Source organism: Oncorhynchus mykiss, chromosome 28, assembly GCF_057628025.1.
Source record: "Oncorhynchus mykiss isolate SJ-2025 chromosome 28, ASM5762802v1, whole genome shotgun sequence".
Classification (NCBI taxonomy): domain Eukaryota; kingdom Metazoa; phylum Chordata; class Actinopteri; order Salmoniformes; family Salmonidae; genus Oncorhynchus; species Oncorhynchus mykiss.
The window spans coordinates 12876070-12895208 of NC_143049.1; the positions used below are offsets into that span (position 1 = coordinate 12876070).

The 19139-nt window shown below is 44.9% G+C and overlaps 1 protein-coding gene across 1 annotated transcript in view; it reads right to left on the reverse strand.

The window, feature by feature from the left end:
- greb1l (GREB1 like retinoic acid receptor coactivator) overlaps window positions 1-19139 on the reverse strand; it is a 43838-nt gene that overhangs the window by 17648 nt on the left and 7051 nt on the right. The window contains exons 3-12 of the mRNA XM_090225401.1: window positions 17244-17403; window positions 16592-16774; window positions 16119-16295; window positions 15650-15826; window positions 14726-14851; window positions 7489-7611; window positions 4034-4171; window positions 3547-3672; window positions 2700-2837; window positions 2324-2509 (exon numbers count right to left, since the gene is read on the reverse strand). Of these exons, the coding sequence (XP_090081527.1) occupies window positions 2324-2509; window positions 2700-2837; window positions 3547-3672; window positions 4034-4171; window positions 7489-7611; window positions 14726-14851; window positions 15650-15826; window positions 16119-16295; window positions 16592-16774; window positions 17244-17400 (1531 nt within the window). The 5' untranslated portion in view covers window positions 17401-17403. The remainder of the gene's footprint in view (window positions 1-2323; window positions 2510-2699; window positions 2838-3546; window positions 3673-4033; window positions 4172-7488; window positions 7612-14725; window positions 14852-15649; window positions 15827-16118; window positions 16296-16591; window positions 16775-17243; window positions 17404-19139) is intronic.

Consider the following 19139-nt stretch of genomic DNA (forward strand, 5'->3'; position numbering starts at 1 on the left):
CTTGGGTGGCTGGAGTCTTTGACCATTTTTAGGGCCTTCCTCTGACACTAACCGGTATAGAGGTCCTGAATGGCAGGGAGTTCGCCCCCAGTGATGTACTGGGCTGTACAAACTACCCTCTGTGTGAACTTGCGGTCAGATGCCGAGAGGTTGCCATACCAGTCAAGATGCTCGATCCGCTTTACTACAGCCCCGCCGATGTGAATGGGGGCGTGTGCAGCCCACCGTTTCCTGTAGTCCACGAAAAGCTCCTTTGTCTTGCCAACATTTAGGGAGAGGTTGCTATCCTGGCCTCCTCCCTGTGGTTGTCTCATCGTCGTCGGTAATCAGGCCCACCGTTGTGTCGTAGGCAAACTTGATGATGGTGTTGGATTTGTGTGCGGCCACGCACTCTGCCTCCTTCTTGAGGGTCAGCGTAGCAGAAGTCTTGTTGCCTACCCTTTACCGCCTGGGGGTGGACCATCAGGAAGTCCCGGACCCAGTTGAAGAGGGAGAGGTTCAGTTCCAGGGTCCTTAGCTTAGTGATGTGCTTAGAGGGCACTATGGTGTTGAACGCTGAGCTGTAGTCAATGAACGTCCTTCTCACGTACTGGTTCCTTTTGTCCAGGTGGGAAAAGGCATTGTGGAGAGCAATAGAGATCGCATCATCTGTAGATCTGTTGGGGCGGTACGGAAATTAGAGTGGGTCCAGGGTTTCTGGGATGATGTTGTTGATGTGAGCCATGACCAGCATTTCAAAGCATTTCATGGCTACAGATGTGAGTGCTATGGGGCTGTAGTCAGGTTACCTTGGCGTACTTAGGCACAAGGACTATGGTGATTAGCTTGAAATATGTAGGTATTACAGACTGGGTCAGAGAGAGGTTGAAAATGTCAGTGAAGACACTTGCCAGCTGGTCAGCTCATGCTCTGAGTATGCTTCCTGCTAATCCATCTGGCCCTGCGGCCTTGTGAATGTTAACCTGTTTAAAGGTCTTTCTCACATTGGCTACGGGGAGTGTGATCATAAAATTGTACGGAACAGCTGGTGCTCTCACGCATGGTTAAGTGTTGCTAGCCTCGAATCGAGAATAGAAGGTATTTATCTTGTCTAGTAGACTCGCGTCACTGGGCAGTTCTTGGCTGGATTTTCCTTTGTATTCCGTGATAGTTTACAAGCCCTGCCACATCCGACGAGCGTCAGAGTCAGTGTAGTAGAATTCGATCTTAGTCCTGTAATGACGCTGTGCCTGTTTCGTTGGAGGGCATAGCGGGATTTCTTATAAGTGTCCGGATTAGTGTCCCGCTCCTTGAAAGCAGCAGCTCTAACCTTTAGCTCAGTGTGGATGTTGCCTGTAATCCATGGCTTCTGGTTGGGATAAGTAAGTATGGTCATTGTGGGGACAATGTCGTAGATGCACTTATTAATGAAGCCGGTGACTGATGTGGTAAACTCATCAATGCCATCGAATGAATCGTGGAGCATGTTCCCGTCTGTGCTAGCGAAACAGTCCTGTGGTTTAGCATCCGCTTCATCGGACCACTTTACATATTGAGTGCGTCACTGGTACTTCCTGTTTGAGTTTTTGCTTGTAATCAGGAATCAGAAGGATAGACTTATTGTCCGATTTGCCAAATGGAGGGCGGGGTAGAGCTTTTATGTATTCGTCTCTGTATGTGGAGTAAAGGTGATCTACAATTTGTATCTCTCTAGTTGCACAGGTGACATTCTGGTAGAAATGAGGTAAAAGGGATTTCAGTTTTCCTGCATTAAAATCACCAGCCCCTGGGAGCTCCGCCACTGGATGAGCATTTTCTTATGTACCGTGCCCAGCTCATTGAGTGGGGCCTTAGTGCCAGCATCAGTCTGTGGTGGTAAATAGACACCTACGAAAAATACAGACAGTAAATAGTATGGTCTACAGCTTATGAGGTATTCTAACTCAGGCGAGCCGAATCCAGAGCCTTCCTTAATATTAGAGATTGCGCACCAGCTGTTGTTTATGTTGTCATGACTCTGAGAAGCATAGTGAATTACAGTTCTTAGCAACTCAAGGTCATGCTAGCTATTTTGAGCCACTAAAGTGCATTAGTGAAAGCAAGTGCAGCAGCAGCAGCTAATGGAGCACTTACAATGAGTTACAATGGGGGAGCGGGGTCCAACTACCTCATCAGTGTTACCAAACTACCTCATAAGTGATACCAAACTTTAAAACAACCAGGCTTTGGCTTAGCTCAGCCTCCCAACGATTAGCCTCAATGTCTGATTAAACCTTTTTTAAATAAGCCTTCCATATGTAACGTGTGTGTGTGTGTGTGCGTGTGAGTCTTTTGAAGCCTTTACCTAGCCGTGCAAGGTACTGCAGGGTGAGGAGGATCATGGTCTCCACACTGAGTAGTTGGCTGCCAGTCAGTCCCAGGCTGGCCAGTGTCTTCTCAGTCAACTGGTTGCCCTTATAGCAGCTCACCAGCAGAGGGCTCACCACAATGTCCCCCACGTTCCCATAGAAGTATGGTAATGTGCCATGCCCTGCAAACCAAACACCAGAATCAGTCAGTCAATCATATACCCTGAGGAAGACACTGTGTCCTGAAATGTTGCTTCATTAAATAATTTGATGTTATATAGAGTGTGTCTTTCTTTCTTTTCTCTAAATCACATCCTGGTACCGTACAAGTGTCTTTAAAATTGAGATTACAGTTTTATGAGGAGGATTTACCAATGAGGATAACAGGACGGACTCCTGATGTGTTGAGCAGGTTGTCTGGGACGATGACAGTCTCTCCAGCAGTGACGGGTTGGGGCTGAAGGACACCTGCTACAGGCAGCTGAGGAGTGGGCATGGCCAGCACAGAGCCTGTTCAGAAATAGACACACCATGTTAATACTGTGATTACAAAACTGCTGCACATTAAGCAGATCCTGGAAATCAGGACCTTTCTAATTCTTAAAGATAATTTGTACCCACTCTTTCAGCTTCTGCTCAGTTCTGCACTCACCTATCTCCATGGAGATGCTGAATGAATCACCCCTGACAACAGAGCATTTCATGGACCTTTTGTCCTTCCTTCTCCCGAAAAGCAAGGTCAATGTAATAATCAATGTCAGATCTAACACGCACTCTCTCACACACACTCACACACACACACACACACACACACACACACACACACACACACACACACACGTTTTCACAATGTCTGGGGCTACAGTACACTCTTTTTTTGTTGTTTTTTTTATCAAAAGGGTTCTACATTGAACCCAAATGGGTTTTACCTGGAACAAAAAGGGTTCTTCAAACTATGGGAACAGCCAAAGAACACTTTTAGGTTCTAAATATCACCATTTTTTTTCTAAGAATGCAGGTGGTGCATGACATTTAAAAGAATTCCTCATGAAACAAAGTCTACTAGGGCTGTATCTATTCAGGACATGCTCTGGACGTTAAGCATACGCTGTGGTGTGATGGTGCAATTCATCCAACTGTTGCCTTTTCAGTGTTGTAAATTAATGTGTAAATAAATGTAAATAAACAACAAAACATTATCAAAAGCTCTGTGCCAAACCTGGGGAGCAGACGATGGGTCGGATGGCGGACACAGGGACTGCTGTAGGGGGGACTGGCGCCAGGGGGTTAGGGTGCCAACCGCGGTGGCGCTTTTTGGGCGGGCCTGAGATCATGGCAGAGGAAACTGGACAGAAAACAATACAAGAGAAACATGAAAATTCATGAATGTTGTAACTGCAGAATAGGGGTCTGGGTTCTAGGGGTCTGGGTTCTCAAAAGGGGTCTGGGTTCTAGGAGTCTGGGTTCTCAAAATAATTCAGAGGGCTTCTACAATGGTGACCTATGAGCAATTATACTACATTCTACTTCATATTTCAGAAACTAAGATTTGTAATTAAAAGAAAAAGCAGGTGCAGAGAAACATTCAATTGGAATCGGAATAGTAAATATGTATTGCAATTCACCCATAACAGGAACACAACAAGCAGACATTTCCTGTGTATGTTTAACATCACCGAGGTTAGGGAGTCGAATGTGGAGCTCACCAGGGTTGTCTCCTAGGTCGGAGGTTCTGTTCCCCTGTCCCTGGGGTCCCAGAGACACCTGAGAGGGGCTCAGTAAAGGGGGGTGGCCGTCTTGACCCAGTCCATTGGTCGGCCCGTTCACTCTTAAAGCCATGGGTACTACACAGACACACCGTACATTATTGATGCATTTCACCACAATTCCTTTTCAGATGGTTCAACGCTAAATAATTCACTTTCGTAAGATAATGTTTTGACAGCCTTCTGAGAGACGCCATACTTGAAGTGCGTGCTTAGATCTTCTTCATAGTAAATAAAGAGTAAATAAATACATGTATTTGATCATTACAAAATAAAACCAATTGTCCTGAAAGATATCTTCCTAATATAGAGACTGAACAATACATAAGAATGATTTAGGGCCGTCTAACACTGAGCTATTGATTTCCTATTGCCAATGAACTGATGGGGCACTTTCCAGTCTCAGATTCACTGCGTGTGCATTTACGCTAACACATTGATTGGTATGTGTAGGCCAGGCCTGTCAATCTTTCAACCTTGTAAACGAGCTAATGGATAGCCAGGTCTTAAAAAGTCATTACAGGGATTTTCTGCTCAGTATTGGTGTGTGTGTATGCACACGTGTGTGTCCCCAGTCAGTAGAAGAGGCTAATCTACACACCACAGCTCCATCTGGACTATGCTTGGCCACGTAAACAAGCCTGTTTCTAGGCAACAGGTCCTTCCCCTTCTCCTACTCAGACCAGGGCACATAGCAGAAGTGATGCTGGGGCTATTTCCTGACCCTTAGAAATACATGGGCTAAGGCTTATTGCACACATGGTATGTCTGCATAATATTACTGGATATTATTTATATATAATGTACCATGCTGTAAAACACTTTAAAGCTGATGTTGTGAGGTAACAATATCTATACGATGGAGATATAATTACACATACAATAGATTAACACATTGTCATCCAGAAACAAGTTCCTCAGCCTACACATCACTGACAAATTGAAATGGTCCACCCACACAGACCTCAGGAGGCTGGAGAAATTTGGCTTGGCACCTAAAACCCTCACAAACTTTTAGAGATGCGCAAATGAGAGCATCCTGTCAGACTGTATTACCACCTGGTACGGCAACTGCACCGCCCGCAAAGGCAGGGCTCTCCAGAGGGTGGTGCCCAACGCATCACCGGGGGAAAACTACCTGCCCTCCAGGACACCTACAGCACCCAATGTCACAGGTAGGTAAAAAAAAAACATAAAGTACAACAACCACCCGAGCCACTGCCTGTTCACCACACTACCATCCAGAATGTGAGGTCAGTACAGGTGCATCAAATCTGGGACCAAGAGACTGAAAAACAGTTTCTATCTCAAGGCCATCAGACTTTAAAATAGCCATCACTAGCACATCAGAGTTGAAGTCGGAAGTTTACATACACTTAGGTTGGAGTCATTAAAACTCGTTTTTCAACCACTCCACACATTTCTTGTTAACAAACTATAGTTTTGGCAAGTCGGTTAGGACATCTACTTTGTGCATGACACAAGTAATTTTTTCAACAATTGTTTACAGACAGATTATTTCACTTATAATTCACTGTATCACAATTCCAGTGGGTCAGAGGTTTACATACACTAAGTTGACTGTGCCTTTAAACAGCTTGGAAAATTCCAAATAATGATGTCATGGCTTTAGAAGCTTCTGATAGGCTAATTGACATCATTTGAGTCAATTGGAGGTGTACCTGTGGATGTATTTCAAGACCTACCTTCAAACTCAGTGCCTCTTTGCTTGACATCATGGGAAAATCAAGAGAAATCAGCCAAGACCTCAGAAAAAATTGTAGACCTCCACAAGTCTGGTTCATCCTTGGGAGCAATTTCCAAATGCTTGAAGGTACCACATTTAACTGTACAAACAATAGTATGCAAGTATAAACACCATGGGACCACGCAGCCGTCAAACCGCTCAGGAAGGAGACGTGTTCTGTCTCCTGGAGATTAACGTACTTTGGTACGGAAAGTGAAAATCAATCCCAGAACAACAGCAAAGGACCTTGTGAAGATGCTGGAGGAAACGGGTACAAAACTTTCTATATCCACAGTAAAACAAGTCCTATATCGACATAGCCTGAAAGGCCCCTCAGCAAGGAAAAAGCCACTGCTCCAAAACCACCATAAAAAAAGCCAGACTAAGGTTTGCGACTGCACATGGGGACAAAGATTGTACTTTTTGGAGAAATGTCCTCTGGTCTGATGAAACAAAAATAGAACTGTTTGGCCATAATGACCATCGTTATGTTGGGAGGAAAAAGGGGGAGGCTTGCAAGCCGAAGAACACCATCCCAACCGTGAAGCACGGGGGGTGGCAACATCATGTTGTGGGGTGCTTTGCTGCAGGAGGGACTGGTGTACTTCCCAAAACAGATGGCATCATGAGGAAGAGAAAATATGTGGATATATTGAAGCAACATCTCAAGACATCAGTCAGGAAGTTAAAGCTTGGTCGCAAATGGGTCTTCCAAATGGACAATGACCCCAAGCATACTTCCAAAGTTGTGGAAAAATGGCTTAAGGACAACAAAGTCAAGGTATTGGAGTGGCCATCACAAAGCCCTGACCTCAATCCTATAGAACATTTGTGGGCAGAACTGACAAAGCGTGTGCGAGCAAGGAGGCCTACAAACCTGACTCAGTTACACCAGCTCTGTCAGGAGGAATGGGCCAAAATTCACCCAACTTATTGTGGGAAGCTTGTGGAGGGCTGCACAAAACGTTTGATCCAAGTTAAACAATTTAAAGGCAATGTTACCAAATACTAATTGAGTGCATGTAAACTTCTGACCCACGTGGAATTTGATGAAAGAAATAAAAGCTGAAATAAATAATTCTCTCTACTATTATTCTGACATGTCACGTTCTTAAAATAAAGTGTTGATCCTAACTGACCTAAGAGAGTTTTTACTAGGATTAAATGTCAGGAGTTGTGAAAAACTGAGTTTAAATGTAGTTGGCTAAGGTGTATGTAAACGTCCGACTTCAAGTGTAGCAGAGGATGTAAAGCCACAACACGGCGGGTTGTTTTTATATGTAAACTTCCGACTTCAACTGTACATAGACTTGAAATCACTGGCCACTTTAATAATGGAACACTAGTCACTTTAATAATGTTTATATATTGTGCATTACTCATATCATATGTATATATTGTATTGTATTCTACTGTATCTTAATCTATGCCACTCTGACATTGCTCGTCCAAATATTCATGTATTCTTAATTCCACTCCTTTACCTTAGATTTGTGTGTATTGTGTGTATTTTTGTGAAATTGTTAGATATTACTTGCACTGTTGGAACAAGAAACACAAGCATTTCACTACACCCGCAATAACATCTGCTAAACACGTGTATGTCACCAATAACATTTGATTTGATTTGATAGAAGAAGAGCTGTACCTATTGGTAGAGTCTTGCCCCCAGGGGTAGAGGCCAAAGGCTTGAGGAAGCTGCAGTCTCGGGCCAGGTCCTGGGCTGAGAAGAACACAGAGGCGGCAGAGGGAGTCCTGGTAGGAGGGGAGTCTGGAAGGTAATAAGAGCACAGGGTGGCTGTTGGGTCCTGTCAAATTGCTTTAACCAAAATCTCTCCAAACAAAACTAACAAATCAACAATAATGACTCAATCCAATTGTTCCATTAGAACAAGTAATCCATAACAGTCCTGATTAACAAAACAATGCTTTGTAAACAAACACAGACACTCTACACTCAAGCCAGATGTAATCTTGGTCAGAGGAGGGAGGGATGGGAGATGAGGGGAGGGAGGGAGGGAGGGGAGAGGAGAAGGGGTGTTGTGTCAAACCACTACCCTTCCCTGACAGAGCGTGATGACCTAATTGGGAGCAGGATGTAGCTCAAGGTCGGTGTCAGGAGATAGGACACTGAAGTCATGCCAATGGTGCGTATCAGCACAGCTAACACATCAGGTTAAGTATTTTAGTATGTGTGTGTGCGTGTGTGTTTTTAATCTGATTTTACTGCTCGCTTGAGTTACTTGAAGTGGAAGAGAGTCCCATGTAGTCATGGCTCTATGTAGTACTGTATATTTCCCTGAGTCTGTTATGGATTTGGGGACTGTGAAGAGACCCCTGGTGGTATGTCTTGTGGGGGTATGTATAGGTTTCTGAGCTGTGTGTTAGATGTTTGAAGAGACAGTTCGCTGCTTTCAATAGTCCGGGTGGCCATTTCATTAATTGTTCAGCCGCCTAATAGCTTGGGGGGGGTAGAAGCTGTTAAGGAGCCGTGGCGCTCCGGTACCGCTTGCCATGCGGGAGAAGAGAGAACAGTCTTTGACAATTTTTTGGGGCCTTCCCCTGACACCGCTTAGTATAATTCACAAAGACAAGTAGTGATTCAGTCAATCTCTCCTCTACTTTGAGCCAGGAGAGATTGACATGCATGTTATCGATATCAGCCCTCCTTGTACATTTAAGGGCCAGCCATGCTGCTCTGTTCTGAGACAACAGTCATTTACTTATGCTCTTTTTTTATGGCACTTGACCATATAACTGGGCAGTAGTTCAGGTGTGATAAAAACTAAGGCCTGTAGGTCTTGTTTAGTCGATTGGGACATCAAGAAAGCAGAGTGGCACTTTATCACGGACAGACCTCTCCCCATCTTAGCTACCGTTGCATCAATATGTTTTGACCAGGTCCGTTTACAATCTAGGGTTGCACCAAGCAGTTTAGTCTCCTCAATTTGTTCAACTGACACATTATTCACTGCAACATTTAGATTAGATTTTGGGTTTAGTGAATGATTTGTCCCAAACACAATGCTTTTCTTTTTTTGTATATTTAGGACTAGTTTATTACTTGCCAGCCATTTGAAAACGGACAGCAGCTCTTTGTTGAGTATAGCAGTCTTTTCACTTGCTGCGGTAGCTGACGCTACCTGGTTTACGTCAGAGAGGCTTCCATTAAAGAACACCCTCGGTGATCTGTTAGTTAACTGTCTAACTCTTAATTCACGATATACAGTTGAAGTCGGAAGTTTACATACACTTAGGTTGGAATCATTAAAACTCGTTTTTTCAACCACTCCACAAATGTCTTGTTAACAAACTATAGTTTTGGCAAGTCGGTAGGACATCTACTTTGTGCATGGCACAAGTAATTTTTCCAACAGTTGTTTACAGACAGATTACTTCACTTATAATTCACTGTATAACAATTCCAGTGGGTCAGAAGTTTACATACACTAAGTTGACTGTGCCTTTAAACAGCTTGGAAAATTCCAGAAAATGATGTCATGGCTTTAGAAGCTTCTGATAGAGGAATTGACATCATTTGAGTCAATTGGAGGTGTACCTGTGGATGTATTTCAAGGCCTACCTTCAAACTCAGTGCCGCATGGGAAAATCAAAAGACATCAGCCAAGACATCAGACATTTTTTTTTTAGACCCCCACAAGTCTGGTTCAGGATTGGGAGCAATTTCCAAACGCCTGAAGGTACCACGTTCATCTGTACAAACAATAGTACGCAAGTATAAACACCATGGGACCATGCAGCCGTCATACCGCTCAGGAAGGAGACGTGTTCTGTCTCCTAGAGATTCATGTACTTTGGTGTAAAAAGTGCAAATCAATCCCAGAACAACAGCAAAGGGCTTTGTGAAGATGCTGGAGGAAACGGGTACAAAAGTATCTATATCCACAGTAAAACGAGTCCTATATCGACATAACCTGAAAGGCTGATCAGCAAGGAAGGAGCCACTGCTCCAAAACCGCCATCAAAAAGTCGGACTTCGGTTTGCAACTGCACATGGGGACAAAGATCATACTTTTTGGAGAAACGTACTCTGGACTGATGAAACAAAAATAGAACTGTTTGGCCATAATGACCATCGTTATGTTTGGAGGAAAAAGGGGGAGGCTTGCAAGCCAAAGAACACCATCCCAACTGTGAAGCACGAGGGTGGCAGCATCATGTTGTGGGGGTGCTTTGCTGCAGGAGGGTCTGGTGCACTTCCCAAAATAGATGGCATCATGAAGAAGGAAAATTATGTGGATATATTGAAGCAACATCTCAAGACTTGGTCACAAATGGGACTTCCAAATGGACAATAACCTCAAGCATACTTCCAAAGTTGTGGCAAAATGGCTTAAGGACAACAAAGGCAAGGTATGGGAGTGGCCATCACAAAGCCCTGACCTCAATCCTATAGAAAATTTGTGGGCAGAACTGAAAAAGCGTGTGCGTGCAAGGAGGCCTACAAACCTGACAAGTTAAACAATTTAAAGCAATGCTACCTTTATTTAACTAGGCAAGTCAGTTAAGAACAAATTCTTATTTGTAATGACGGCCTAGAAACAGTGGGTTAACTGCCTTGTTCAGGAGCAGAATGACAGATTTTTACCTTGTCGATCTTGCAACCTTTCAGTTACTAGTCCAACTCTCTAACCACTATGCTACTTGCCACCCCACAAATACTAATTGAGTGTATGTAAACTTCTGACCCACTGGGAATGTGATGAAAGAAATAAAAGCTCTGCTATTATTCTGACATTTCACATTCTTAAAATAAAGTGGTGATCCACACTGACCTAAGAGAGAATTTTTACTAGGATTAAATGTCAGGAATTGTGAAAAACTGAGTTTAAATGTAGTTGGCTAAGGTGTATGTAAACGTCCGACTTCAACAGCCGAGGATGCCACAACACGCCGTTTTTTTCAGCAGCCGACTATGATTGATAATGTCAAAAGATGCATGACAAAACCGCTCCCACAATCATATCGTTATCAATTTCTTTCAGCCAATCAACAGTCATTTGTTTTAGTACCGCACATGTTGAGTGCCCCTCCCTATAAACGTGGTGAAAGTCAGTTGTGAAATAGCATTGTATCTGGTTCAACATTCTTTTTTTCCCCCGAATGTAAATAGTCCGGGTGGCCATTTGATTAATTGTTCAGCCGTCTTATAAAAGCTGTTCAGGAGACTTTTGGACCTAGACTTGGCACTACGGTTCAATTTGTCATGCGGTAGTAGTGAGAACAGTCTACTGTGACATTAATGCTAGTACGAACTCGGACCCAGGCGCAGAGAAACACAGCAGGCAGAGGTAAGGGTAAATCCCAAATATTTACTCAAGATCTTCATAGCAAAACAACAAAGCAAGGGCACACGAGAACACTGAACAGAACATGAGACCTGAGCAACTGGCCCAGTCCACAGAGGAACCTAAATAGTCATCCAGTATGTGATCCCAATAAGCCCAATCAGGGTCACCTGGATACTAGAAGTTACCCAAGGGTGCTCTCCAGTGGCAACCTCAGGTAGTACCCTCAAGGGAGAAAACCTGACCTGTGACACCATGACTTGGGTGACTGGAGTCTTTGACAATTTTTTGGGCCTTCTGGGATGATAGTGTAGATGTGAACCATGACTAGCCTTTCAAAGCACTTCATGGCTACACGCCCTGGTAATCCGTCTGGCCCTCGGCCTTGTGAATTCTGACATGTTTAAAGGTCTTGCTCACGTCGGCTACAGAGAGCGTAATCACATAGTCATCCGGGACAGCTGGTGCTCTCAGTGTTGCTTGCATCGAAGCGAGCATAAAAGGCATTTAGCTCTTCTGGTAGGTTCGCATCACTGGGCAGCTCGCGGCTGGGTTTCTCTTCGTAGTTCGTAATAGTTTGCAAGCCCTGCCACAGCCGACGAGCGTCGGAACCGGTGTAGTAGGATTCAATCTCCGTCCTGTATTGACGCTTTGCCTGTTTGATGGTTCGTCGGAGGGCATAGCGGGATTTCTTAGAAGTGTCTGGATTAATGTCCCGCTTCTTGAAAGCGGCAGATCTAGCCTTTAGCTCGGTGCAGATGTTACCTGTAATCCATGACTTCTGGTTGGGATATGTACTGTATGTACGATCACTGTGGGGACGACGTTTTCGATGCGCTTACTGATGAAGCCGTTGACTGAGGTGGTATACTCCTCAATGCCATTGGCTGAATCACGGAACATCTTCCAGTCTGTGCTAGCAAAGCAGTCCTGTAGCGTAGCATCCGCGTCATCTGACCACTTCCGTATTGAGCGAGTCACTGCTTCTTCCTGCTTTAGTCTTAGCTTGTAAGCAGGAATCAGGAGGATAGAATTATGGTCAGATTTGCCAAATGGAGCGCGGGGGAGAGCTTTGCATGTGTCTCTGTGTGTGGAGTAAAGGTGGTCTAGATTTTTATTCTCCTCTGGTTGCACCTGTGACATGCTGGTGGAAATGAGGTAAAACAGATTTAAGTTTGCCTGCATGAAAGTCTGCTGAGTGCAGTCTTAGTTCCAGCATCAGTTTGTGGTGGTAAATAGATAGCTACGAATAATATAGATAAATCTCTTGGTAGATACTGTGGTCTACAGCTTATCATGAGGTACTCTACCTCAGGTGAGCAATACCTTGAGATGTCTTTAATATTAGACATCGCGCACCAGCAGTTATTGACAAATAGACACACACTCCCGCCCCTTGTCTTCCCAGACGTAACTGCTCTGTCCTGCCAATTGATGGAAAACCCAGCCAGCTCTATATTATCCGTGTCGTCGTTCAGCCATGACCCGGTGAAACATAAGATATTGCAGTTTTTTTTGTCCCATTGGTAGGATAGTCTCGACCGTAGATCATCGAGTTTGTTTTCCAGAGATTGCACATTGGACAATAGAACCGATGGTAGTGGCGATTTACTCACTCGCCTACGAATCCTCACAAGAGACCCTGACCTTCTCCCTCTGTATCTCCAGCTTTTCTTCACGTGAACGACGGGGATTTGGGCCTGGTCTCCGGAAAGCAGTATATCCTTTAGTCGGACTCATTAAAGAAAAAAAATCTTTGTCCAGTTTGAGGTGAGTAATCACTGTTCTGATGTCGAGAAGCTCTTTTCAGTCGTAAGAGATGGTAACAGCAAATTTATGTCCAAAATAAGTTTCAAACAAAATAGCACAGTTGGTTAGTAGCCCGTAAAACGGCAGCCATCCCCTCCGGTGCCATTATTATTCATTCAGAGTTTGTTGCTGGCATTTCATGCCCAAGTTTGCTATTCTTGCCAATAAAAAATGTAAGTAGTTGGCAATATCAGAGGGTTTTGGGATGAACAAAATCATCTGATTCAATGAATGGTAGAGCTGAGTTTGCCTTTTTGCCCAAAATGTAATTTAAGGTGCTCCAAAGCTTTTTACCATCATCCTTTATATAATTTATCTTTGTTTCATAGTATAGTTTCTTCTTCTTTTTGTTTAGTTTAGTCACATGATTTCTCAATTTGCAGTTTGTTTTATTTGCCATTCCTTTTGCCTCGTCCCTCTTAGATCTCACACTGAATGAGCACTATAACTGCACTATAAACTGAGACAGAGTCGACTGCCATGAGCGTGTCCTACCTGAGAGGGAGAAAGAGGAAGAGGAGGGTGTGCGTGTGTCCTACCTGAGAGGGAGAAAGAGGAGGGTGTGCGTGTGTCCTACCTGAGAGAGAGAAAGAGGAAGAGTAGGGTGTGCGTGTGTCCTACCTGAGAGGAAGAGGAAAAGGAGGGTGTGTGTGTGTCCTACCTGAGAGGGAGGAAGAGGAAGAGGAGGGTGTGCGTGTGTCCTACCTGAGAGGGAGAAAGAGGAAGAGGAGGGTGTGCGTGTGCCCTACCTGAGAGGGAGAAAGAGGAAGAGGAGGGTGTGCGTGTGTCCTACCTGAGAGGGAGAAAGAGGAAGAGGAGGGTGTGCGTGTGTCCTACCTGAGAGGGAAAAAGAGGAAGAGGAGGGTGTGAGTGTGTCCTACCTGAGAGGGAGAAAGAGGAAGGAGGGTGTGCGTGTCCTACCTGAGAGGGAGAAAGAGGAAGAGAAGGGTGTGCGTGTGTCCTACCTGAGAGGGAGAAAGAGGAAGAGGAGGGTGTGCGTGTGTCCTACCTGAGAGGGAGGAAGAGGAAGAGGAGGGTGTGCGTGTGTCCTACCTGAGAGGGAGAAAGAGGAAGAGGAGGGTGTGCGTGTGTCCTACCTGAGAGGGAGAAAGAGGAAGGAGGGTGTGCGTGTGTCCTACCTGAGAGGGAGAAAGAGGAAGGAGGGTGTGCGTGTCCTACCTGAGAGGGAGAAAGAGGAAGAGGAGGGTGTGCTTGTCCTACCTGAGAGGGAGGAAGAGGAAAAGGAGTGTGCGTGTGTCCTACCTGAGAGGGAGAAAGAGGAAGAGGAGGGTGTGCGTGTGTCCTACCTGAGAGGGAGGAAGAGGAAGAGGAGGGTGTGCGTGTGTCCTACCTGAGAGGGAGAAAGAGGAAGAGGAGGGTGTGCGTGTGTCCTACCTGAGAGGGAGGAAGAGGAAGAGGAGGGTGTGCGTGTCCTACCTGAGAGGGAGAAAGAGGAAGAGGAGGGTGTGCTTGTCCTACCTGAGAGAGAGGAAGAGGAGGGTGTGCGTGTGTCCTACCTGAGAGGGAGAAAGAGGAAGGAGGGTGTGCGTGTCCTACCTGAGAGGGAGAAAGAGGAAGAGAAGGGTGTGCGTGTGTCCTACCTGAGAGGGAGAAAGAGGAAGAGGAGGGTGTGCTTGTCCTACCTGAGAGAGAGGAAGAGGAGGGTGTGCGTGTGTCCTACCTGAGAGGGAGAAAGAGGAAGAGGAGGGTGTGCGTGTGTCCTACCTGAGAGGGAGAAAGAGGAAGAGGAGGGTGTGTGTGTCCTACCTGAAAGGGAGAAAGGGGAAGAGCTGTGTCCGTTGGTGCCTCCATTCTCCTTGCTACTCAGGGAGGATGAGGAACTGGGCTTGGAGGTGGACGCATTGCTATTGGAGAACTGGCGCGTCTTGCAGTCTAGGGAAAAGGAGGGGAGAAATAAATAACATTTTAAAATAGAGCTGGAAACATATTATCAGTGAATCAATCAATGACACATTTTGTATATATATTGATGGGTCATAAAACAAATATAGCCCCAGACCAATACCACATTTTAGTTATTACAAAAACCACTCAACTCCATTAGGCTACTACGCATTTCTAATGCATTTTAAATCAAATCAAATCCAAGTTTATTTGTCACGTGCGCAGAATACAACAGGTGTAGGTAGACCTTACATGTGTGTGTGTGTGTGTGTGTGTGTGTGTAGGTAAGTAGAGAAATAAAACAACAGTAGCAACGCTATATACAGACACCGGTTAGTCCGGCTTATTGAGGTAGTATGTACATATAGATATGGTTAAAGTGACCATGCATATATGATGAACAGAGAGTAGCAGTAGCGTAAAAGAGGGGTTGGCGGGTGGTGGTTGGGACACAATGCAGATAGCCCGGTTAGCCAATGTGCGGGGAGCACTGGTTGGTCGGCCCAATTGAGGTAGTATGTACATGAATGTATAGTTAAAGTGACTATGCACATAAGATAAACAGAGAGTAGCAGCAGCGTAAAAGAGGGGTTGGGGGGGCACACAATGCAAATAGTCCGGGTAACCATTTACTAAACAACTATGCAACATCCAGTCATGTTGTAGCAACATACAATGTTACTAGTGTAATTACAGTGTTACAACACAGGTATAAGAGAAATGCAATGTAAAGGGTTGCAGAAAGTGTGTGAAATGAATGCAGATAGGGTCAGAGAGACATCTCACCTTTCCAGCAGATGAGGGGTCCTTTGCACAGAGCACCCTGAGAGTTCTTCACCAGGTAGTATTTTAAGTGCTTCTGCTTCTTGGGCTGCGTGGCCAGCTTCAGGTTGATGTGGTTGGAGAACTCAGTAAAGTACCGGAACCCCTTCTCCCCACAGCCAACACAGTTCCCTGAAAACCCTGCACACACAACACATAGAGGACACATTATAAGGATACATTATAGTCTTATGTCAATATTTATATCGCCAAACATTGATGAACAGCAAAAATAAGCTGTTCAATTCAATGTGGCATTAGGAGGCCACAGCACAGGTTAACCAAATGCTGATTGCAACAGTAATCAAAACTAGTTGCAAGCTACAGTATGGAGGGTGGTAAAAATCGAGCATTTCCGATGACTCATCTAAGCTGAGCGGGTAAAATACTCATATGTATACCTCAGTATATCAGGTCAGAGAGACAGACTGACCTAAAAGTGCATTTTTCCCGTTCTCATCAGGCAGAAAGCGCCTATCCACGGCACACACCAGGATGTGCTCTGGGACGCTGGAGGATTTGGCACCGACAAGCTCGAAGCCAGCTGGAACTTCGATGTGTTCCGTCGCCATGGAGACCAGACGGAGGTCCTTACCGGCCTGACAGAACCCTGAGAAGAAGAGACAGAACAACAGTCAGCTCGGAGTAAACATCCACAACAACAACACACAGTACACGTACCATGGTCGCGTTCACTGGAATTAGTATTATCGTCGACAGCTTGCTGAATAATGTCTGTATAGATGTCTACGATACATCGGAACATACCATGGTGAATATTGTTGCAAACATGTGGTGTTCCTAAGTAGAGAATGTGTTCTTAAGATCTGTTTTTTTTAGCAAGGATTTGAATCCCTGGGGGTTCCCAGGACAAAAGGAGTATGAGATGTTTTTTGAGGCCTTTACCGTCCATGGTGCAGCAGCCGTCGGGCGCAGGGCCCTGGTGGAGGTAGGGCAGCGGGGGGCTGCTGGTGTCAGAGTCGTCCTCCTCCTCCAGGTCTTCCAGACCGTTAGAGGCCTGGCCGTTTAGCAGATCCTGACCCTTAGGCTCCCCGCACGGCATGCACAGGTCCACCTTGGGCTTGATATCTGACCCAATAACACACAATGACCCCGTAAGACATAATGTCCCCATCATACACCACATCACACAACACAGTAAATTCTCCTGGAGTGAAGATGCCAGACAAAAGGCAAGGAGAAGGAGATCGGAGGCTTTGCAAGTCCTTTTTCAAGAGAAGGACAAACCCATAACACATGACCATGGCCACTTTTAAGTCTACCTCTCTTCAAGAGAACTAAATGAGTGAGATGATATGGATTTGCTGTGTGTGTGGGTATCATGTAATGACTAATTCTCAAGTCCTACTCAACTGGTTATCATTAACATAATTTAACATATCGATCAGAGAAAGACAGTTTTTTTTTTATGTGTTTCTATTATCTATGATCCACTAATGAATGAGTCAGCTGGCTATAGCTAGTGTTCTCTACTGTTTCTATACATAACGACCTTGATGAGGACAGAGAATGGAGCCATGCAGACAGAGAGAAGTACCATCCATGTTGCCAGGATACTGGTCAGGCTCCAGGTATAGCTGAGTGAAGATGGGCTGTGGGTCTCCACTGCTGGAGCGTAGGGAGGCCTTGATGGAGTTGTGGAGGGCCTCCTCGAAGCGAGCAGATTTCAGCTGCCCTGCGTACGAATTCCCCATGATCTGTAATGAGAAGAACGGTATAACATGGACAAAAGCACAGCCATGCACTCAAGGCTCAGCTCCGTCCACGTCGATTAGTAAGAGAGAACAGAGTAGAGATGCTAGGATGCTAGGATGCACTTACAGTCTCACATAAGAAGATGCATGTGCACACACACACAATCTCTCACCCTCTTTACCTTTTTTCCCCCTCTGTCTTTATCCCTACCCTATTTCTTTCTGGTTTTGTCTCTAGATCTTTCCCTCCCTTTCTGAATTTCAGTATGTCACCCCGGCTTCATTGGCCCCCTCCTTTGGTCCACTCTTCGGACATCTGCCGAGGTCGGCTGTGTGGGCCTGGGGTTGAGGTTGGGAAGCAGGTGGCAGCTGGACAGACTGGGGGACACACATGTGGCCTGGTGGCTTAGTGAAAAGCCCTTGTTCAAATAGAACAGAAGTGACCAGTGCAGGGCAAGGGTAATAGCCAAGTACCCCCATAATGAATGACTGATATAGACTGTCCAACTAAATAACTATCCTTAAATAACTCTCCTTGACGCTACTCTCCTTTTTCTGGTCATTGCCCTTTCCATATCACCCAGCCATTCATGTGCATGGTTTACAATTATAAAGGACTGAAAAGGAAGTCATGTATTTTTTGCCAGCTAACATATGGTTTTGGCCTGAAAAACCCTCCCTACCATTGTCCTTGGGCTACATTTGGCAGGTGTTACTGTAGTGTTGTATCAACGCAACCATTAACAGCCAAGTCAAGCCACAGGTTGAAGGCTTCATCTGTTTGGGAACAGCTAGGACTCTGTAACCATCACATTGTCTGTGCAGGTTTTTTAGGGGCACAATTACTTGTGATATCATGTATTTTGACTAAGTCTATGCCTAGCAATATTACATTTTGACTATGCCAAGCGATGTATAAATGGCTCGGCTATCAAACAACTAGTCCAAAACAAAATCCTGTATCTGCAATGTAAAAGAAATGTGCAGGAATATAGACTACACATGATATCTATAGTACATGCAGAATTTGCAGACAAATCACATTTAAATATAACTAACCAATTTGTATCTATTTTTTGCATGTAAAAAAACAAGTTGCATCCAATCCAGACCATTTGATTGACAGGTGAATTGCCACTGGACAAAATACCCCTCGCCTAAGGTAACCATTATGAAATACAACCAACGAAGACTTAACTGGGTTAATCATTAAATCAAGAGAACCTATTTTACTGAGATCAATACAAAGCACTATTGAGTTTCTATGTTGATTCTACTCAAAAGCTTTTTTCTTCACCCTTTTAAAATGAAGAAGAATGCCTCTTCCCAGGTTTTCTTTAGCTACTGTAGTGTCGCCTTCTAAAACCCGAACTCTTTTATTCAATCAATAAACGGCAGGCTTGGTAATCAAGTTGGAACAGTTGGCCATCCGAGGTCCTGTTCCTGCCCTAACCTGTCCCATGCCTGGACAGGTTCAAGCCTGGCTGATTACCCAAGAACCTACCCAGAGGGAAGAGGGGCAGAGAGACTGAGAAGAAAGAGAGAAAGAGACAGCAAGAGAGAAAGAGAGACAGGGAGAGAGAGACAGGGAGAGAGAGACAGGGAGAGAGAGAAAGAGAGACAGGGAGAGAGAGAAAGAGAGACAGGGAGAGAGAGAAAGAGAGACAGGGAGAGAGAGAAAGAGAGACAATGAGAGAGAGAAAGAGAGACAAGGAGAGAGAGACAGGGAGACAGAGACA